Source organism: Microtus pennsylvanicus, chromosome 2 (assembly GCF_037038515.1).
Source record: "Microtus pennsylvanicus isolate mMicPen1 chromosome 2, mMicPen1.hap1, whole genome shotgun sequence".
Classification (NCBI taxonomy): domain Eukaryota; kingdom Metazoa; phylum Chordata; class Mammalia; order Rodentia; family Cricetidae; genus Microtus; species Microtus pennsylvanicus.
Window position 1 is genome coordinate 90,790,841 of NC_134580.1, and position 23,357 is coordinate 90,814,197.

Here is a 23,357-nt window from a genome sequence, read left to right on the forward strand (position 1 = left end):
GCCTTGAATAGGGGATCCTCCTCCTTCAACCCTTGGAGTTCCTGGATTACAGTTATTCAACGCCACTATGCCTGGCTCAGTAAATCTCTTTGTAAATGGACTTTTGAGGGTTGAGGACAGTTAAGAAAGTAGTGATTCATAAAAGCCTTTGTTCTTTGAAGTAGGAAGTAAATTAACAAGGATGGTTCTGAACTCAGTGTATCACTGAGCAGCTTCCCCAGGGCAAGGCCCTGGGGTCGACAGCTGGCACCACAGAACAATTGGTTGGTTGATGGACTGTTTAGTTAACCAGAACATCTTGTTTGGGACTGTGTTTTCATTGTTCTTCCCTTACATTTTAAGACTATGTTTATGGTTTTGACAGTATGTTGTTTAGTGTCATGTTGACGTTCTATAGACGTTTCATAATAAGCAGAAACACATTTTCAATCTAACAAATATTTACTATTAGAAAAACGAAGTGTCCTATATGGGGTATCAAACCTGAGTGAGAAACTGACTTTTCTGTGTTCTTAGCTGCCAGTGCTTCGTCTTTGGTTGATGATACTTGGATCCACTTATACCTGGGTTATAATGACATTAGATCAAGGGGACAACAGCCCTGTTCAGAAAGTCACAATAAGGATTAAAGAGAGAACTTTAAGGGCTGAGCACTTAGTTCCCAGAGCCATTCAGTAATACCTTATTTAATGTTTGGACACAGCTGCCAAAAATAGATGAGGTTGCTCTGAAATTAGCTAGCCATCACATCCAGTGAGCACTTGCAGCTTCCTGCTCCTAAGGAAGTATGGAAGCAAAGTGGTGGGGTGTTATGCGCACCTGGCTCTTTCTTTGCTTGTGCATTGTATGAAGAGTTATATTGTTAACTAGCTAAGAAGACTACAAGCTCCTGCAGGACAGGGGACAGTGTCTTGTGTTTCATTCCCATTTCTGGTATGCAGTGAGCATTCCAGTAATATAGAATAAATGCATGTTCTTTGAGAGTCTTGAGGCTTCAACCAGAGGACTCTCTACAGTAGTATGAATCCACCAAGAAGTAATGTCTTTCATCTATTATCTTTCAGACTTTCGGTGCTAAAGTTTATTAAATATTAACCACTACTAACATTTCATAAAAATTTGTTTTTATCATTTTTAAGTATTAAGTCCTTGCTATCTATGATACCTGGTCTCCACAAAGTAATTCACTCACCCTTTCTGTACATGTATGCTAAGTGCAATAAAACTTAGTTTTTGATCATTTATATTAAAAAATTTAGATTGATTTAATTTTGTATATGAGTGTTTCGCCTACATGTATGTATGTGCATTATGTGTGTACCTGGAGCCTCAGAGGTCAGAAGAGGGCAACGGATCACCTGGGACTCGAGTTACAAATGATTGTGTGAGCCACCATGTGGATGCTGGAATTAAATGGAATTCCTCTGCAAGACCAACTCTTGCAAGTTGCAAAGTGCTCTTAACCACTGAGCCATCATTCCAGCCCATCATTTTGATATTTTAAACTATTATTCAGTCTCTCAGTAGCAAACAGATAGAAGGGTTTGCTGAATATGATACATAGGGAAAGTGTAGATTCATGTTTTACTGGAGAATGAGAGTATACTTAACGGGCTCCAGCAATAGAAGTAACTCTAAATTTAAGCAGTCAACTGCTCATTATCTTCTGTAGGATGTTTACAGTATTCTGTAAAACACCCATTCAGAGTGTAGTATGCAGACATTGCTGGGTCATGAGCTGTGTGTTGCCTGTCTGAAGAAGTAAAGTAAGAAACTGAAATTTTAGAAGCCTGATAGAAGAATCTTATAGCTTCATGATTTACAACCTTGGAAATTACGTATTTAATGTAAATTCATTTCATTTTTCCATTAGTTCATGTTATTTCTTTACAAAATTATTAGCATCTAATGAATTGGAAATGTAACAAATTCTGCTTGGCATGGTGACACATTCCTGGGAAGGTGGAGGCAGGAAGATCAGAGCTCTAAGGCCTGCCTTCATCAACATAGTGAGCTTGAGGCTGGGCTGGGCTGTATGAGACCCCGTCTTATTGAACAGAAAAAAAGATAGCCTTCACCAGAAATAATTTGCAGAACACTATTCTAAAACAGTGTTAATCATCTTTCATACGTGTGCCTGATCCTCCAAGTGATACCATAGTCACTGAGGAACTGAGTAGTTTTTCTCTACCATTGTTTCTGGATAGGAGTCTGGCATAACCTGTCTTTCATGCAATGGTGTTTTTGCTTAAGAACCACTGCTCTAGGGCTGGGAAGATGACTTCGTGGATGAGAGTGCTTGCTGTTTAAGCACGAGGATCTGAGTTCAAATCCTAGCCCCTACTTAAGGGCCCAGTGTAGCTGCATGTGTCCCCACTCACATTTCTCCGCACCTCATCTCTACAGGAAGATGAATATTGTATATTAGGATTGTACAGATTATAAAATAGAGCGCAGTTTACAACTGAGGATAAACAGGCAATTTGTTCTCAGGGTGGTGTTTAATAAATTTCATCAGAAAATGAAAATAATTTTTAATTTATTTGGTCTCTGACTAATATTTGCAATGATTCAGTAAGAATCTCTAAATTAAGACCAGGTGGGATTGTGCAAGCCTTTAATCCCAGCACCAGGGAGGTAGCAACAGATGAATCTCTTAGTCCAGGCCATCCTGGACTATTTACTGAGCTTCAGACTACCTGGAACTACATAGTAAGACCTGTCTCAAAAAAAAAAAAGCCTACTGCCATAGATATTTTCAAAAACAGTCCTATGCTGGAACTGCTTGCAAGGGTTTTCTGCTTTCTCGGCCGTGTCATGAAAGTGCCCTTTGGGATGAAGTGCTACTGTAGGTGCGTGGCCATCAGCTGGGTGAATTTAAAGGGCCCACCTCAGGCATTTAGTCGTGATAGCAGGGAAAGCACTATGAATGGTGTCTTAGAACTACTGGAGTTTAGGAGAGGTCTCGTGGTTTGAATCTGTTTCAAGGCCAGAATTCATTGTTCTTAACTCAGCATTCCCAGTGAGTATGGTAGTTTCATGCTTGCCTTGTGGCCGTATGTGTGTATGTTAGTGAGAGAATTCTGTGAACAGCGGTACAGATAAAGACTGCCCGACTTCCCAATGATAGGCTCACAAAATCTAGTCTGTTTTATCTGTGTTCAGTTTTTCAAATGCTTTTATTATTATTTATGTGTCTGGATATTTTGCCTGTATGTATTATGTTGATGTACCATGTACATGCCTGATACCCATGGAGGCCAGAAGAGGGCAGTACAGCCCCTTGGACTGGAATTAGAAATGGTGGTGAGCTTCCATGTTGGTACTAGGAATCAAACCCGGGTTCTCTAGAAGAGCAACCATGCTCTTCACAGCTGAGCCATCTCTCCAGCCCGTGTCCAGCTTTTTAAGATTATACACCTGAATATTTGATTAAACTATTTTATATTTTATTTTAAAAGTGAGTTCTATTTAAATTCAAAAAATTACAAAATGTTTAACATATCTGCAGAATGTTCTCACAAGTACATACATGGCATTTGTCACAGTTCATATTTTAAAATACATAGAGCTGTTAAACCCAGGAGTTTTGCTTACTGCTTACTAATAGTTTTCTTACATCGTGGACTCAACTTTCAAATGAGTGCTTACTAGAAGAAACTTAAAACTGTTTCAGGATGGGCACGGTGGTTCTTATTTCGGTACCCAGGAAGCCGAGGTAGGAAGATCACAAATTCTAGCCTCGCTTGGGCTACAGATTAAGACCCTGTCTCAAAATAAGGACCAAAAACAAACAAACAAAACCCTGTTTTGGCAATTAAATCATATGACTCTAGGCCTAGCATGGTGGTGCATGCCTTTAATTCCAGCACTTAGGAGGCAAAGACAGGAGGATCTCCATGAGTTCAAGTCCAGCCTGGTCTATGTAGTCCAGACAGCCAGTCTACATAGTGAGACTCTGTCTCTAAAAAGCAAAATGAATAAATAAATAATAAAAATAAAATTAAAAAGTAAATAAAAATAAAGATCATATGCCTCTAGGTTATTCATATATAATACAACTTTCAATTTCCAAGAACCAAGAAAAAATACTAAGTATTTCCAAAATTTTGAGTATTTCTGCCATTGGATAGAATAATTAAAATGTTACAACTCAATAATCCTTGTGAAAGTGATTTTCTACTGACTTCGCTGGTTCCGGTCTTTTCACTAAGCCTAACTTGTCTTTATTTTCTTTTAAATAAATGCCTGAATCAGACAAAACATGGGTTATCATGAATTATGAGTTCAGTCTAAAAATACGTAATTGAATGGGGTGGCATGGTAAGTTATGATTTCAAAATAATTACCCCAAGTAGTCTCATTCTTCCGAAGAGTGAGTATTCTGACAATTTAAAGGTATAGTTACAAATAAAACATTTTAGCCGGGCGATGGTGGCGCACGCCTTTAATCCCAGCACTCGGGAGGCAGAGGCAGGCGGATCTCTGTGGGTTCGAGACCAGCCTGGTCTACAAGAGCTAGTTCCAGGACAGGCTCCAAAGCCACAGCGAAACCCTGTCTTGAAAAACCAAAAAAAAAAAAAATTTACTGGGGCTGGAGAGATGGCTCAGTGGTTAAGAGCACTGTCTGCTCTTCAAGAGGTCCTGAGTTCAATTCCCAGCAACCACATGATGGCTCCAAACCATCTGTAAAGAGATCTGGCGCCCTCCTCTGGCATGTGGGTATAAATGGAGGCAGAAAGTTGTATACATAATAAATAAATCTTAAAAAAAAAATTTACTATGACTAATTAGTAAAGGGAATGTGTAATTTTGGGTCTAATATAGAAATCACTGTGGGAGTGCTTAAAATTAAAAATGCTGCTTTTGCGTAAAGACTCCTGGTCTGACCTCAGTATCTTATTATTTTAAAATGTGACAATGTAAATATTCCAGCACAACAACCCTCTCAAGGCTCTAAAAGCAAAGCACAAAGCATTTCTGCAGCTCTCCAGTGTGTGTGTGAAATGAAACTTGACTCTGCGGTGATTAAAGCTAAAGTTCACCCTCCAGCGTATTTCCTAACATTTCATTTTGAAAATTTTGAAATGTACCAAAAACTTGAGTATTGCATGAGTTCTAATTGATCTTAATAACAACAACCTTATCAGGTAGCTCTTCTGACATGAATCAGAGATTTTGGATTTCACTTTAACAAGCATGCCTGGGTTTAGAGAAAGAGAGAGCCATAGTCCAACTCCGAAGCCAGCTTTAATTTCAATTGGACTGGGACTACAAAAAGATCCTTTGCATTATATGTTTGTAGAGAACAGCAGAAACAAACATTTGGGAAGATTTATGGACCTTTATCCTGTTGGAATTGTAATATACCAATAACCTAATGTACCCTTTTTTCTTGGGACATTTTTTTTCTGGGTGATTTGTCTATTTCCTTCAGGTGTCTCATTTGCCCAGTAGTCTTCAGATTCTTTAAGTAGATACCTTTATTTTTCTCCTGAAAGACAAAAATGAAACCCTTTCCCCAACCCTAATTTTGAGGAGGTTCCCTTTTAGCAAGTTATATCTTATCAAATGAAATCATTTGTTAGTTTTAGAGGTTAGTTTAGATTGAACAGCCATGTTGTTTGATGAACTATCATCTCTTCTAGTTAAGAGGTCTCTCTTGTTCTAATTGAACCTTTATCAATTTTGATGATGTCCATAGATTTTATTCTCCTGTGGAAACAAAGCAAAACCTCTTCCCCAACATAACACAAGTCCTAGTTTACATTCTGAGGTCAGCACATCTTTAAAGTATACAGGCAGATTTAATTTCATAGTTTTTTCATTATCCAGTGTCTCTCCACAGCTGTTATTCCTTTCTTATTGGTATTTAGAAGTTCAAAGTTAATAAAGCATTATGCAATCTATTTCTGGGGTCTTTATGATCCCTTTTGTTTATTTAACATATTCTTTAGAGTTCAATTTGATCTTTCTATAACTGTCTGCCCTGTAGGATTGTGTGGTACACTTGTAATATACTTTATTACAATAAGCAAAAAACCTGTTTCATTTTCTTAGAGAAATATGCTGGAGCATTGTCTGTCCTTATTTGGACAGTTATACCCCTGATGGCCAAGTAAATGTGTGATTACTGAATCAGCTTTTTCCGAACTCAAGGCAGTTTCCCATTGAAACTTAAATAGGTATCCATGATGTGGTATACATATTTTAGTTTTCCAAATTCTACACAGTGGAACACACCCATCTGCCATATTTCATTCCTTTGAATGCCCTTGGGTTACTTCCTGCGGGTAGTGAAGTTTGGTTGTAGAAAGAACAAGTAGGACATTTCCTTATAATTTCTTTGGCTTTGTTGCCAAGTGATGAAACAATATTTTTTTTTAAAAAAACCTTTGTAATTAACATATTTTTTATGAAATTCTGAGGCCTCCAGTACATTTTCTTTCAATAGTTTATCAATTTCTTCATGACCTTGTAGTAGAGGGCTGCTGAAGTCAATCTTTGGAAGAAATCTGTGAAGTTTTCCTTTGGGCCCTGTATAACTTTAGTAAATGGCTCAATTTTCTTTCCTACTTCTCCAGTTCTGTCCCAAGATTTATAAAAAGCTTCCAGAATTTCTCCCAAGGTATTTATAGCTGCTCCCCAGTTTTTCCCACAGTTTTTTCATTTTCACCTGGATCTCCCCAACAATCCCTGGCACTGAGCACTTTTTCAAATGTTTCTTAGCCATTTGTTTATCTTCCTTTTGTCAATTTTCTTTTCAAGACAGGATTTCTCTGTTAGCCCTGCTGTCCGGGCACGTAGATCAGGCTGGCCTTGAACACACGGATCAGGTGCCTCTGCCTCTCGAGTGCTGCCACCACCCACCGTCCGCTGTTTCCATCATAAGCCTTGTCTTTCGATATGGAGTTTAAGAAATCTATGTGTACTTTATATTCAAAGGTTTACATTTCATGGTAAATTGAAATATCAGTTCACTTCTTCCAAAATTTGAAAAATGCCTATTATTAATTAGAGCTTTGGAGCCTGTCCTGGAACTAGCTCTTGTAGACCAGGCTGGTCTCGAACTCACAGAGATCTGCCTGCCTCTGCCTCCCGAGTGCTGGGATTAAAGGCATGCGCCACCACCGCCCGGCCTAAAATAAACTTCTTATACAGAGAAATGCAAACAGACATTCCAAGTAAATTGGCTGAATTTGGCAAATGCACTTACCTACTCCCTCACAAGATCACTATTATCATCATTCCAGGAAGTTTTGCCGTGTGGGAGCCCAGTTAATCTCCACTCCACCCTTCCAGAGGCAACTATTGTACTCATTGGAAAAGCCACTAGCATGAATTCACCATACACAATAGGTTGTATTCTGACATTTTCATTCACATATATTATGTCCTTGTATCCTGTTCGCCTCTCTTCACTGCCCTCCTCGCTTTCTTCTCCTCCCACTGGTACCCCGCCTCTTCCTCTTTAGGTCTAGATCCCACATACAAGCTATGTAATGTTTGTCATTCCGAGCACAGTTTACTTTGCTTAATGTGATGGTTTCTGGTTGCACCCATTTTTCCTGAAACCCATATTTTCTTTGTCCATTCATCTGTTGTTAAAAACCTAGACTGCCTTCATCTGGTATTTGTATCATAGACTAGTTTGTCTCTTTTAAAATCTTGTAACAATGTGTTCACTTATGTACTGTTTGAGTTAAAGCATTTTAACTTGTGTTGGGATTCATTCCTGTTGTTTTTATCAGTTATTCATTTTTAAATTCTTGTATTGTAAGTATACTTTGACTCTATAGTTTTTCTCTTGTGAATGCGAGTCTGAGCTATTGTCACTTTGGGGATGTTAGGAATATGAACATTTTGTGGGGGCACGCTTGGTTATTAGGGGTTCTGCTGGAGAGTGAGTTTTCTGATGATGGGTCAGGTGCCCTTTCCCATGGTTATCCTATTAACAGCCTCAGTAGCAATGCATGGAAGCCCTGCCGTTCCATATTCTTGCCACATTTGGCCTTGCTAATTTTTAGCAGTCTCAGCGGGACTCTAATAGTATTTCATGGGACAGCATATTCCACTTTAGGTGTCTCTGACATCCCACCTTCTTTATGTGATTACTCTCTGTTCACATCATTCAAGCAGTAAGCATTACTTTGCCTTCAGTTTTCTATGGCCTGCAGTTTTTTCTACAGTTCATCCTAGAAGGGAACTGTTTTGTACTTTAGCACAAAGCATTGAGTTGGTAAATAAGTTACTCCTATCATAAACTATCAGGAATTTGTCACATTCCTACTTGTTTAGTTTGGCGTTTTTTTGTTTTTGTTTTTGAAAGGAAGAGAGGGAGAGGATAACATTTAGATCTAGTCTTTTTTTAACGTTTATTTTTGAGTGTGTGTGTTTGTCCCGTTTACATACTCATGCATGCAGGCATCAGATTCCCTAGAGCTGGACTTAAAGGTAGTTGTGAGCTGCCTTATGTAGATGCTGGGATTCACGGGAGTCCTCTACAAGAGCCGAATGCAATTTCTAAGCCATCTCTCCAACCCTGGGATCTAGTCTTCTGCACAGAAACTATACAGGTATTTGTAAACATTGTTTCTGTTCATTGACTATAAAAAACTAGCCACAGTTCATAAAAATGAACGTGAAAGGTGGGGCCCAATTGGAAAATATATCGGTACTAAAAGTATTCGTGAACGTTGACCTCTGAATGAATAGTGAAATCTTTGACAGTTTGATGGTGCTCTAAGTTCCTTCAAATGAAATCAGCTGAGTTATAAATATAGACAAAACACCTGACAATTATCTCAAAGATAGAAATAGATATAAATAAACCAGATGGGGTGGTGCACACCTTGATCCCCCATACTGGAGAAACAGACAGACAGGTGGATCTCTGTGTTCTTGGGTATCCAGTGATACATAGTGAGTCCCTGTCTCAAAAGACACATACATACGTACACACAGATAAACACACAAGAGAGAGGGAAACATATTATTTTTAAAAAAAGAAACATACATAGACTTGACAGGTTATAAACTTAACCTCTATAGCAATCTTAAATTTACACCTTGGTTGCACCTTAGCACATTAGGACAGTGTGAAGGAACTTTTAAAAGTCTTACGGTCCAGGCTCTATTCCAAAGCAGTTAAATAGGAATATCTATGATGGAACCCAGGCATCAGTATTTTAAAAGGTCCCCAGGTGCTTACAGTGTGCAGCCAAGCATGCAAACCAGGACTATTAGAAACACGTGAAATAAAATTTGGTTAAGTGTGTGTGAAATTCCTTTTAAAAAAGTCTACCACAGGGCTTTGGGCGTTTTAAAGTTTGTCTTCACCTGTTACAAGCACCACGACTTTAGGCATCTTTTGTATCTATTTCTGTAGAGAATTAATGAGACTGTGAGGTAGAGTTTCTAGTCCAGTGCAGAGTACAAAGTAGGTCTGCCGCCTGGGTTGGTTCTCCAAAAACAAATTTGTGTTTTTAGCAAAATTAGTTTCTCTTCTTGAATGTCACTACATGCACCTGAGCATTTAAAGCAGTGTTGCTTATAAAATATGTGTCATTAAATATTGGCTAAATAGATGCTTTTTCACCTGAAGGAGGAGAAAAGCCTTTGACTCTTAGGAGCTTTTCACCATATGCTTTGAACTTAAGCAACAACGGACACCCAACAGCCTGCCTTTTGTTTTCTGAGTTGACAGAGTGCCAGTCTTCATTAAAGAGGGTAGTTTGTGAAAGAAATTATTCTCTCATCTTTCTCATGTGAAGTAAGAGGGTGATAATAAATTAAGTAAAGGAAACAGGTGGGAGACACAGGGCGGACAGCACCTGATGAGCTGCACCGGGGCTTCAGCTTTCCGCCGCCTGGAGAAACTGCCCAGACAGTGGGGTTCTACAGGTTAATAACAATAAGCAAGGGGTGGAGTGCTTAAGCCTTTTAAGAGAATGATAAACACGGCGGAAGGCGTGTCTTCCAGCGCCCCACTCCCTTGGGGTTGCGATCACGTGGGCTCAGTACTTCCCGATTCCCAGCCACTGTCTCCCTAGGCTGTGTGATCTGAGTGTGGAGGGAGGCAGGGAAACACGGGAAGGAAATTTAAACGCAGAAAGAGCAGGGACTGGAAGGGGCGGTTAGAACAATGCCGCACTTCACCGTGACTAAGGTGGAGGACCCAGAGGAGGGGGCAGCAGGCCCGGTCTTCCCCGAGCCCAGCTCAGCAGAAATAAAAGCCCGGATTCAGGATCCCCAAGAGCCAGGTGAGTCCCGCGCTTGTAGCTTTGGGGACCCACAGACTAGTTTTCGTGAGGGAACTGGTAACTTGGCCGTCAATCTTCGAACTGTTGCTCACGGTGCAGATGGAAAGAAAGTGTGTTTTTCAGTTGTTTTACTCCCCGTATATCTGATAACTTCTCCCTCTCTCTCTTTTTTTCCACGAAGTGGTTTGTTTTTTCTCCCACAAAGAGTTTTCTGTGTCCATTACCAACAGGTGAAACTGAATCGGTGGCAATGTATGAAAAGAGTTTTCAAGCAAAAAGAAAGGCTGTAAAAGTCATTTATGCAGAATTTAGAATTCAGTTTTCGCTCAGACAGCTTAGATTCATCTAGAGAAGTCTTCGATCTGGACGGACAAGAGGCCTTTTAATCTTAGCAGTTTATATAATATATACAGAGGGAGCATGGTTCAGTAGTTTTGTTCTGTGAACTTTTTACTTGCGAACTTGCGTTTGTTCAGAATTTTGCTTCAGTTTACCAGGTACACAGTAAATTAGTAACGAACGTTCTAATAACTCTTTAACGAAAGAAAAAAGTACAATAGATGTTCATTGTGGTGATCAACATAGCATCGGGTTTAATAAAATTATTTGATGAATATGCTTATCTCTGTTGTGGCCACTGAATGGTGACAGTTAAACTTTCCCGGCGAATTGTGGTTTGGGATTTTTAAACCTGCAATTAAAGTCTTAGTTAATGCTGTGGTATTAAATATAGTTACACTTGGAATCCTTTTTTAAAAAAATAACTCGTAAATCGTCAGCAATGATCTGTATGTGAGCAAAGTTGAATGGAACTCAATTCTCTGTAGTTCTTCCTTGTGACAAGCAGCTGTGGGTGCTGTCTCAGGTGTTAGGGAACTTGAGCTAGAGAGAAGCGTTCCATTTATTTCCCTCCTTCTAGTGAGAGGATTTATCAGAAGACAGTAAGGAAGATGTAAATTCTTTGCCCACTAGGTTATTTTTGCTTTGCTTTATAGCACGGAGCTGTGGAAAGCAAGTTTTAGCTTCCTTGACCTTGAACCTGATTCTTTTTGTCTATGGCTTCAGCTTAGAGGAGCTGAACTCGTAGGTGGAGGTGTATTTGAAGTTGCCCTTTCTCATTTGCTGATATTTTCAGTTCTTTCAGTGTTTTGTCTGTTGTTTTCAATAATGTCACAAAATGCAAGTGAAGTGTCTCATCTCTCACTTTTTTGCCCTAAATTTCTCTTCTCTGCCTTTATTTGATTGTTTCATTAACTAGTGTCATTGTTTGGAGAATTTTTGCTGTTTGGAAGGAGAATTTAGAACAGAGTAATAAAGTCATTCTCAGCCTCCTAGAAACCATAAAAATTTGATAGAACCCAGCTTTATTAATAATGTGACATTAATATGCTTAATATATTTTCTTCCCTAAAATTGCTTTGAAAAAGGAAGAAAAACAATAGAAATAAGCGAACTCAAATTTAATAAGACTCTTTAATTTGATGTTTTCCATAGTATCTCAGAAAGCATCCGCTTGAATAAACTGATATTTGACAAGTGAACACTACTGGGAATGTATTATCTAGACTGTATTTATTGTAGGGTTAAGCTGGAAGAAGAGAAGGGAAATCTTTTCTTATTATTGACAGCTGATTTCTCCCCCAACCTGACACATGTGTTTGAAATTTAGCCCCTTGCTCTCCCAAGTTAAAAATGTAGAAGAAAGAAAGAAGGAACTCAGTGAAACCTACTATTTTGTACAGTGAATATGTACTAGTGAAGAATACGTAGCTAGTTTGTTGTTTAGTTCTTCAAACACTGGCCATTTATCCCCCTCCCCACCCGTCCTTTCTTTTACCCCTCTTGCATCTGTGTAGCAAAGAAAGTAGTATCATATAACCAAACAAACTTAGATTATTTTTAAAAATATATAATTAATATATTTATTTGAACTTTATAAAAATAGTTAATAGAGCTAATCCAAACTAATTTTTAAGTAAAGTAATTTTTAACATGTTTTATTATCTTTAGTGTGAATATATTGTACATGCTGTTGGGTTACATAAGGACATTTTCATAAAACCATTAATAAAATAAGAGTAGTAGTTCTTGCTACATGCAGTACTAGAAGTCAGTGTAGTAGGCCCTGCTTGAGCTTCAGAACGAGCTCAGAAACTGATTTCTGTAACTTCTTCCTTTCTTCCCCTGAACCCTGTTTTCTGGGCAGCATGCCTATGAACGTGGCATTGCCACAACTGTGTTGCTCTCTGTCCCCCACCAGTCTGAAGGTAAGCATCCTGAGGACGGAGACTTTGTCAGGTCATATGTATTTCAGGGTCCTAAACAACTTAGCATGCTCTCTGCCCTTTCAGTTCACCAACCTTCAGGCCAGCTGTTGGACTTTTCTCTTAAAGTTCAAAAGATGTACAATTTAACTTCCCCACCAAAGGCAGTAAAACGGCTTTAAAGTCAGGGACCTGGCTATGAATCCCAGACCTACTAATTACTACTAATTAGTAATAGTGACAATTTGTAATAATTAGTACCTGAGTGACTTTAGTCTGTCGTTTAACTTCTCTCCTCACTGGTAAAACCAAAGGAATAGTAATACCTGCTTTACAGGGTGGCTGGGAGGACTGCATGGGGTAGACAATTCGTACATACAGGTGTGGCATTGCACTACAAATAAGAATCCCTATTTCTTATATTGTGATTAGTGGTTCAGTGAGAAAAAGAAACAGGTTTGGATAACTGAGTTGGAACAATAATAGGTTACCTGGAGGGCATCCTAAATAGGAATCTGAGAAGGGGACCCAACAGATCCTTAAGGGGAAATCTAGAGAAGATCACAAGCAGTAGGAACAATTCGAAGGTAGGAGAGGAGAGTTGAGCACTGTGAGAAATGAAATTTGAGGGCAGTTGGTAAAGAGACAAGGAAGGACGATACATGGAGGTTGGTTATCAAAATGCTATCGATTTCATCTTCTCCCTCTACAGGGTACCTCCTCCAGGCCAGTGACAGTTCTTGCCATGGACACAGGATCTTGCTGGAGGTGGTATCCAGTTGCCTGTGCTCCGCATCGCATCACTTTTCTAGGTCCTAGTGCGCATGGTCCACAGAGTTTGACAGGATTGTTAAGCATATATTATTTTTTTCTGTAGGTATAATGACACAAGCCTGTGATCCCAGGCTCAGGCAGGAGAATAATGAGTTTGAGGCCAGACTAGGCTGTACAGTGAGGTGGAATCTCCAATAAATAAAAAATTATTCTATAGGACTGTACAGATTTTGATTTTTTTTGTGTTTTCTTAATCAGGTATGTATGCTACATTCAGTTCTTGATTTAAATATTAAGTTCATATAAATATTGTCATTAAATAATTGCTGTAAATCTCCTTGCTCCTCAGATCAGCTTATAGCAGCTGTGGATTAGGCAAATACGGACTGCCAGGTGTACCTCGCTAGACACAGATAGCAGATTGTTGGAGTTCTGGGATGGAAACAGAACTCTAAGGAAAGTCTCAGATATGGACCTATCACAGTAGAGAAAACACCCTCTATTGTTGCAGACGGCAGCTCCAAACATGGAACACAGTAGGAATACACATGCTAGAAGGTCATACTGTGAGAGTTCCGTTAAGTGAAGATTCAATCTTAGGAACTCACAAGATATAACTGTTAGCTAAATATTAGTTGTACATTACCTATGAAATATCCTTTTAAATGTGGCTTTTAACTACTCCTTACTGACTAAAATTAAAATAGGTAGAACTAGACAACTCCAGATTGGTCTCTATGTAGATTATTTTCTGGAGGAAAGATTTGCAGTGAGTATACACCTGCATCCCCAGCCTGGGTAATGTAGCATAGACCTCTGTCTCAGCACTCAGGAGGCAGAGGCGGAATCAGAGGGATTTCTGAGTTCAAGGCAATCTTGGTCTACATAACAAGTTCCAGACCAGCCTGGGCTATATAAGACACTGTCTCAAAGAAAATTTTTAAAGCTTTATTTTTCTTCTTCCTTTTAACTATTTATGTGGGATTTTTACTAATCCCAAGAAGAAAAACATAGATCTGCATGTTTTAAAATCTGAGTTAAAAGTTATCTTTGGGACTGGCTGGATGGGACATGTTTTTCTGCTTCCCATACTACACTCTAGTATTCCAGAACTGTCAGAAGGACTTCACATGTCCCTCAGATATCTCTGCAATTATTTTGTCATGATTTTGTTGTACCTAGGAACACAGATTCAGACTTTGGAGCTGGAGATTTTGGAGTGGCTCAATGGTTGAAGTGCTTGCTCAGCAAGTTTAATAAGAACTCGAGAGTTCTCGTGCCTGCTAGCGTCAGAAAGTAGAGCTGGGATCTCCAGAGCACACTGTATGGCTAGCAGGACTAGCTGCTTTGGTGAGGTCTGGGTTTGGCTCAGCAACCTTGCAATCTTAGGTCCACATGCATGTCCACACGCATGCACATAGCACACATACACAGAACACGGGAAAAGGTGAAGAACTACAAATCTGAATGTGTTTCCCTACAGCTCTCTACACTTTCAAACACTATGTGAGTCTGAGATATTTCATTCTCAGTCCTGAACATTGCCCATCTCCATTTCTACACTATGTAACCACTGCTTTGTTAGAAGTTCTCTCTCCTAGATTTTCTTGCTTAGTCTCCCAACCCTCATACACTGTTTGCTACTTTGGCCCCACGAGAGACATACCAGATTGAAACAGATTGAACTCTATAAAGATAAAACCTCTATAACAATACACATACAAGTGGGTGTGGTTCTGCATGCCTGCAATCACAGTCCTTGAGAGCTGAGGTAAGAACCTACGTAGTGAAACCCTGTATCCAAAATTAAAACCCCCCAAATATACTCATTTGATTTTAAATGTTGCTTTATTATTTTTATATTTTATACTCAATATTAATTGGGAGTGAAGAATATATTATGTATAATTTTAGCATATTATACCACTTTTTAAAACTTTTGACCAAATATGTCTAAATTCACCATGAAATTTCAAACTTGAAGGATTTTCAAATTTCAGTCCAAATTCAGACATACAGAGAAGGAGATTATCAGCTGGTAAACTCTAAAGAAACTAGTATTTCTTGGTTTTGACAAGTTGAAAGAGAAAGAAATATTACATATAAATTGTTATCGGCATTAGGGTCATAATAGCAGCTGCCATTGCCAAGTCAGGTGGGTGGCTGACAACACTGACTTAATTCCGACGACAGCCAATGCAGGCAGCCATTGCAGCAGGTCAGAGTAGGACAGTGGGGTGCTGGGAAGTCAGGGCTACGTAAGTGGCAGGCGCAGCGCTCAGACTTAGGTCTGTACAGTGGCAAAGCCTTCCTTCCTCCCAACAATGCGCTGTTGCTCCCCAGCTAAACATACATTGTAAATTTTAAAACTTAATATATATATTGGTTAAAATACAATTAGATCATTTGCCCCTTCCCTTTCTTCTCTCCAAACCTTCCCAGGTCCCCTGCCTTCATTCCCACATGTTTGTGTGTGTTTATATATGTACATCTAGGTATATGTAATAATAATCAACCACTATTTAAACTCTTCTACTACTAGGCTGATGTATTCTCTTAGTTACTAATTCTAAGTCTCTATTTCTTTTGTAGTCATGAGTTCCTCAAAATTAAACGAAAGTATATTCTTTCAACATTTGCATAGTTACATTGCTCCTTTCTTTGGTATGGATTATTTCCAAATATACTGTATTCTTATAAATGATGCCAAACATTGAGAAAGCTGAGCAAGCAAGAAACCTGGCTTAACTTGACTGTCCCGGAAGATCTTTCTATTCCTTGCATTTGTAGGAAGACACACACCAGTGAGATGGAGACTCAAAGCCTAAGGGCTAGTGGGAGGATAGGACAATGTAGAATACCTGACTTTTAGCATAACTTTAAAACAATGGAAGCAGGGTGTGATTGGCTGGTGCTGCAGTATCACTACAAGTTCAAAGCCAGCCTGAGCTAGAGCTAGAGCGTGTGCGACCTGTTTAAAAAAAGAGACAAAAAGCAAGAAACAACTACATGTACTACTGAAATTATCTAGGCATTTTTATTTCAATAGCATAATCCTCTTATAGCTTTAACACAGACATGGTGGGAATTGAATATGGGCACATAAATACACAAAAACATGAGCGATTTTAACCCAGTAAACCCCATATAATAAGCTAGGTCCCTGTTGGAAGGCAGACATACCCAACACTGTGTCTCAACTTGCAGTTGCTTTTGATCAAATCTGTATGTTTTATTTGATTGATTGTTGTGCAAAGGGCTGGTTTTGAACTTGAGGTCCTCCTACTTGAGCCTCCCAGATGCTGAAGTTGTTGGAGTACACGAACATACTTGATTTTGTAATTATATTTTTACTTTAGGAGTACACGAACATACTTGATTTTGTAATTTTTACTTCAGGAGTATTGTGAATTCTAAAAAGATGAAGAATAGACCTTTAACATTTTTGGAAAAGTATTTTTTATTGTAGGAAATTTCAAACTCAAAAAATTCCAGCAATTTTTCATCTGTATCTTTTCCCTCTTGTTTTTCTTTTTCTTTTTTTTTAGATGTTCTTAGTATTTATAAATGCCAACCCCCTCTTAAAAATGTCGAAACTGTTTTCCCTAATCATTATTTCTTTTAATGTTTTTTTGTGATGTAGTTGACATAAATTGCCTGCATGTATGTATAATAATGAATTTTCACACACACATATACTTGTGAAACACTCACCACCATCGAGATAACAAGCATTTTCATTACTCACAGAAGTTTCCCTGTGCCCTTTGCAACTCAAATTGCCTGGCTCAAGAACAGAAGCTATTTTCTCTGTTTCTGCTTTTGTCTTTGTTTTCTGTCACTATCCACTAGTTTGCATTTGTGAGAATTTTATATGAGTAGAATAATAGAATATTTATTATCTTCTTTTATATGGCATACTTATTTTGGTATTTATACATTTTTGTCAATACCATTTGAGTCCAACTCTGTAATATATTCACTTCTTCGATTGTTTTTTCTGGAACTTAACATTCAAGGGAGTAGTTGATAACAAGACAGTCTATAAATCTATAGACTTCACAGAGAATCTTGAAGTGTTTAATTAGAAGGATATGTTGATGCCACCCAGCAGTCCCAACAGCTTAGAAGTCTGAGGCAGGAGGATCATTTGAACCCAGAGGTTAGATGCCAGACCATTCATGTATATAATGTCTTGTGATTACTCTCTCTGCCCTCTATTACCACCTCTTCCCCCGATCCCTGACATACACTTATCCCTCCTAGTCCATTTCCCAGATTCTTGACTTTTGGTTGGTTTTGTGTCCTGCCAAAATTAACCAGAGCCATCTGTGTGAGCGTTGTCTTGGAAACTATTCCTTAGAGCCTGGTGGATTCACCAGTGGATAACACAACTGAAGGCAATGACTGACTGACACAGACTTTCTTCCCTCCCTCACCGCTCTCTACTTGAGCCCATCAACAACAAGTAGTTCTTCAGTGAGGGGTGTGGTCGCCTGAGCCCTTCCTCCATCCATCCTGACTGTTCACAGGCCTGTTCTTTTGCATGATCCGTGTAGGAATCCGCAACTGCTTTGAATTTGAGGTTGGGGTGACTGTGTTTTTTCCAAAAAGTGGCATATTACAGCCCTTCTCTTTGTCTTCCAGCTCTTTTAGATTCTACTACTGTTTTCCACACGGTTCCATGGGCCTTACAGAGAATGGTATAAAAGTCTTGTGTAGGGCTGAACATTCATCCATTACTTTTTCTCAGGCAGTTTGATGCTATGTCAGTTTAGCTAGAGAAAAATATGCGCTTCCTCTGTAAGGCTTACTATCGCTACTCTGGAAGCCCAGCAATTAGCTGGTGCAACAGAGGCGTGCACCAGTGTGTTCTCATTATTATTTTTAGGCTCAAGAGACTGCTGCAGAATCTCTATTTAGCTCGTCCAATCAACTGTTCATTCTAAATAGTTTTTCTGTTGCTGACTGCCTGGTTTCCCGAGATAGCTTGCTTTTTTCTTTGTCACTTCAAAAGAGCTTAAGTTCATTTGCTGGAGGATGACAAGTGCTGGCAGCCTCAAGAAAACAAAGGTGGGTGCAGGAATTTTTGTCCTAATTGTCTTCTGTCTGTGGCATGGAATCAATGTTCTTAAAATATAAAAATGTTCACACTATTGTCTTCAATGACTGAACTCCTCTTAGAGTTAAGTGTGAAATGCCCCCAATCAGGTCAGGCATTTAAACGTGTGGTTCCTAGTTGGTGGCATTAATTTAAAAGGTTATGGAACCTATGGGGTGAAAATTATGGTTGCTAGAGTTGGGTCACTGGGAATGAGCCTTTGAAGGTTATAGCCCAGTTCTGCTTTTGCTTGAGCTCTGTGTTTTCTGGTCCACCATGATGTGAGGAGCCCCAGCACACACTGCCACCACCATGAGCTGACCATGCCTTATGTCATCATGAACTAAGTCTGAAACTGTGAGACAAAACCAACCTTTGTGTTCAGTGTTCGGGTCACAGTGATGCAGAAGTCTCTACTACAGAAAGCTGGTGCTGGAAAATGGAGCCGCTGCCTTGATAAACCTGGCCATGTAGTTTGTAGAATTTTTAGAACTGTGTAGCAGGAAGAATGTGGAAGAGTGTAGAGCTGTGCAATATGAAAGCCTTTGAATGCTGTAAGCAGGGTTTACTGGGGTGATCAAGGGTCAGAAGAGCAAAATGGGGAGAGAAATGTGGCCAGTAAAACTCATGAGTTTTGGAGGGAAATTGGGATAGAGGCTATAGTAGTACTTTCTCGTCAGGATCCCCAACTCACAATAAATGACATGGAGACTTATTATTGATTATGAAAGCTTAGGTTTGTTTCAACTAGTTCTTACAACAAATTAACCCATTTGTATTAGTCTATGCTCTGTCATGTGGCATTACCTTTCTTCTGTCCTGCACCTCCTGCTTCCTCTCCATCTGGCTGGTGACCCTGCCTTTCATCTTCCCAGAGTTCTCTCTCTGCCTGGAAGTCCCACCTATACCTCCTGCCTAAGCTATTAGCCGTTTCTTTTTCTTACACCGCTCACAGCAGTGCATCTTCACACAGTGTACAAATACCTCTCAACAAGAAGCCATTGATGTTGTATCCTAGCAAAGAATCTGGCTATGTTTTGTCGTGTGTGTCCAGAAAATTTGAGTAAACCTGAACTTAAAAGTCATGGGCCAATTAATTTGGTGGAGGGAATTTCAAGACTGAATAACATTGAGGCTGGGGCATGATTGTTACTAGCTGCCTATAGAAAACTACAGTGGAAATTCAAAATAAAAAGTGGAACAAGGAGATGTGAAAAATTGTATGAGAAGGAAAAATGAACACATTAACAGCCTTAGAGAAGGTTGTACAGACAAAGAAGCTATATTTGTTTGGTGATTAGTGTAGTTATAAGAAAGGGGCCTTAGGGACAAGGCTTTGGGCTTGGGAGTCAAAATGCAAACCTATTTGAAAAACTTTCATTTGAGAGGAGTGGGGAAAGTGTCTGAACAGAGGCTGTGTAGCACCTGGGGTTTCCTTTATTTACCAGGACCACTGAAGGACATGTTTTCCCTTGTTCAGCTGTGCAGGATCTCCGAGGCCACAGTTGCTGTGCTGAAGGGGACCCAGCTATCACCACAACAGGCAGTCAAACCTTGTGTCATCAATGTGGGGCTGGTTTTGTAGGCATTGGTTGTGGACACTTTCACTGGAGATCCTGAAAAATGTTGTGAGGCTGGGCAATATGTTGTATGACTGGAGTCCCTACAGGGAGACCCTGCATGGTCAATGTATGAAGTAAGCTGCCGTGGAAACTATAGGGTATGGACATGTCAGGGCCATGGAACGTGTGCCAAGAAAAACTGCATGAATAAAGTAGAGCTTTCACAAGAAAGCCCGCATGGGCTGCAGATGAAGGGCTAAAGAGGTGATGCTACTCAAATGCCCAAACGATGCTACCATGTGCCATGAATGTTGAGCGTGGAGATCCTCAGAGACTTTGGACTTTGGAACAGTATGGGGACTGTTACTGTTATGGGGACTTTGGAACTATGACTAAGTGCATTTTGTCTTACGAGATGGCCGTGAGACACAAAGTTATGATTTGAGTGTGAAATGACACACCCAGGCCTGTATATTTGAATACTTGGTCCTGAGCTAGTGGTGCTGTTTTGAAAGATTATGGTTCCCCTGTTTGGGGTGCATTGATAGTAGAGGTGGTCACTGGGGAGGGGGAGCCCTTAGGGGTTATAGCCCAACCCTACTTCTGGCACAAATTCTCCGTCTTTTGGTCTGATGAGTTGCAAGGTGCTCCAGCCACAAATTGTTGGCGGAGGCTGCTTGTTCATTTCGGGCCATCTAGACCAGAAATAATCACACAGAAACTATATTATTTGTAATATTGTTTGGCCAATAGCTTAAGCGTAATTTAGCTAGCTCTTGCATTTTAAATTAACCCATTTTTATTTTTTTGTGTATTACCATGAGGCTCGTGGTTTACCAGCAGGGTTCATGCTGCCAGCCCAAGTCTTTCTCCTCTGGGAGGCTACATGGCATCTCCCTTGGCTCCGCCTATTGGCTCCCTACATCTCTACCTGGATCTTCCTCCTGGCTCTACTCTGTTAAGCCATTGGCTGAAAGCAGCTTCTTTATTAACCAATGGCAATAAAACATTCACAGCATACAGATGGGAATCCCACGTCAGCACATTTCTGCTTTCCTACTAGTTTGGGCTAAAGCTGAAACTGTACCAAAGCAGACCTTCCTCCCTTACATTGCCACACAAGTGCAGAAATAGCCCATACAGTACCTTACCTTCTCCCCCCACCCCCACCTCCACCTCTTGTTTTGTTTTTTCACGACAGGGTTTCTCTGTATAGCATTGGCTGGCCTGAAACTCACAATGTAGATCAGACTGGCCTCGAACTCACAGAGATCTGCCAAAGGCCTGCACCGCCACCACCTGGCCTCTAAAGTCACCTCTTAAAAACTATACCAACGGAGTCTCATTATGTGCCCATACTGGTCTCAAATTCACAATCCTCCTACCACATCTTCCCAGGTAGATGAGATTACGGATATGACATTTGTTCTAGTTGGTTTTGTCAACTTGACACAAGCCTAAACATATCTGTCTGGGAAGGGGGACCCTAAATGAGAAAAGGCCTCCTTAAGATTGGCCTATAGGGGCTGGAGAGATGGCTCAGAGGTTAAGAGCACAGGCTGTTCTTCCAGAGGTCCTGAGTTCAATTCCCAGCACCCACATGGTATGGCTCACAATTCTCTGTAGTGAAATCTAATGCCCTCTTCTGGTGTGCAGATGCACATGCAGTTAGAGCACTCCTATACAATCAATCAATCAATCAATCAATAAATCTTTTTTTAAAAAAAGAAAAAAAATTAGCCTGTAGGTTATTTTCTTAATTCGTAATCAATTTGAGAGGACCCAGCCCTTTGTGGGTGGTGTCATCCCTTGGCAGGTGGTCCTGGAGTACATAAGAAAGCAAACGGAGCAAACCATGAGAAGTAAGCCAATTATGAGTGCCCCTCCATGGTTGCAGCAGTTCCTACCTAGGTTTCTGCCTTGAGTCCCTGCTCTGACTTCTAGAATGATAGACTGTTGTGGTGTTTATCACAGCAACAGAATCCCTAACTAAGACACCTCTGTGTTCCCAGCTGCTTGTTGAGTCAGTAGTACCTGTGTGCTGGGTAATCTACGCCACTAAGCAGGGTGAGGTGGGATTATCAGTTGTGTTCAAGAGTTTAATACCAGCCTGGACAGCAGAGTAAAACCTAATCTCACAATAACTCTTATTGCTGTCCTGGAGAATACCTTAGAGATGCTGGGTTTGTTGTTGTTTGCTTGTTCCTGGCATGTGCCACCACCACCCAACAGAGATGCTGTTGTTAGCATGGACCCAGAATAAGTGTGATGATCCTGTCTGTCTCTAATAAATCTAGTGTTCATCTAATTCTCATATTTTATTTGTTTTATAAAAATCTGCTTTCATTTTTCCAGCTTTACTCAGAATTTTTCAGTTGTTTCTCATTTTCTCTTTCTGTGAAGATGTTTCCTAATGTGATCCAAACTTCCCAAACTGCCCGGACATGTTATGTTTGTTTTTTTTTCTCTCTGGTTTTGAATCCCTTATTGTTTTTAAGATTTTAAAAAATCAGCCAGGGTTGGTGGAGCATGACTTTAATCCCAGTGCTCAGGAGGCAGAGGCAGGTGGATCTCTGTGAGTTTGATGCCAGCCTGATCTACAAGAGCTAGTTCCAGGACAGGCTCCAAAGCTACAGAGAAACCCTGTCTTGAAAAACAAAAAACAGACAAACAAACAAACAAAAAAAAGATTTTAGAAAATCCTGTCTACAGTTGACACTGCCTCAGCCCATCCTTCTTTACCTGGATCTTTGCACCCCTGGCTACAGAAGAGGTGATGGAAAGTCCAGGCTGAGGCCTGACCCTGCACTGTTGTCTTATCTTCATTGGTTGCACCACCCTGATGATATTATCCTTTTAGCTGTCTCAGAACTAGTTTCTTAGGAACATGGTAATAATTCTTCCTTATGGGACTACTGTGCAGATTTGATATGATGATAGTAAGAAAATTTCCCTAGATTCAGTCATTTAGAGATGACATTTATTCATTTATCATTCCAACTTTATGAATCATCTTCACATTTTATTTATTGTTTTTACTTTAAGTCACTTCTAACAGAAGATTTGTCATAAAGTGAAGTATCAGCTTGTGTGCCATGAGTACAGTAAAAATTAAAAGCAGATGCAGTACACGTATTACTAATCTTGTTAGATACTGTTGCCAACCATAGGCTCTAAGAAAAGACTAGCAAGTTTTAAAAGATATTTAAAGATAATTCCAACACATTAAAATTATGTTTGATATAGTATTTCAACTCTGAGTGTATTGATCATAATAATGTCTGTAGTACAAATAATAAAAACTCAGAGACAGATATTGAGACTCAATCTGAAGATCAGAAAAGAGCAAAGCAGCCAACCACTAGAGAGACCTTTTACCTCTACCAAATCTTCA

The 23,357-nt window shown here is 39.7% G+C and overlaps 1 protein-coding gene across 3 annotated transcripts in view; it reads left to right on the forward strand.

Annotated features, from left to right (window-relative positions):
- Slc12a6 (solute carrier family 12 member 6) overlaps positions 1-23,357 on the forward strand; it is a 90,775-nt gene that overhangs the window by 9,216 nt on the left and 58,202 nt on the right. Inside the window, exon 1 of one of the 3 annotated variants that reach the window (XM_075961711.1) lies at positions 10,071-10,262. The exons of the other annotated variants lie outside the window; for them this stretch is intronic. Coding sequence (XP_075817826.1) covers positions 10,145-10,262 — 118 coding nt within the window. The 5' untranslated portion in view covers positions 10,071-10,144. Of the gene's footprint in view, positions 1-10,070; positions 10,263-23,357 lie in introns of those variants that run through there. 3 annotated transcript variants of the gene reach the window in all.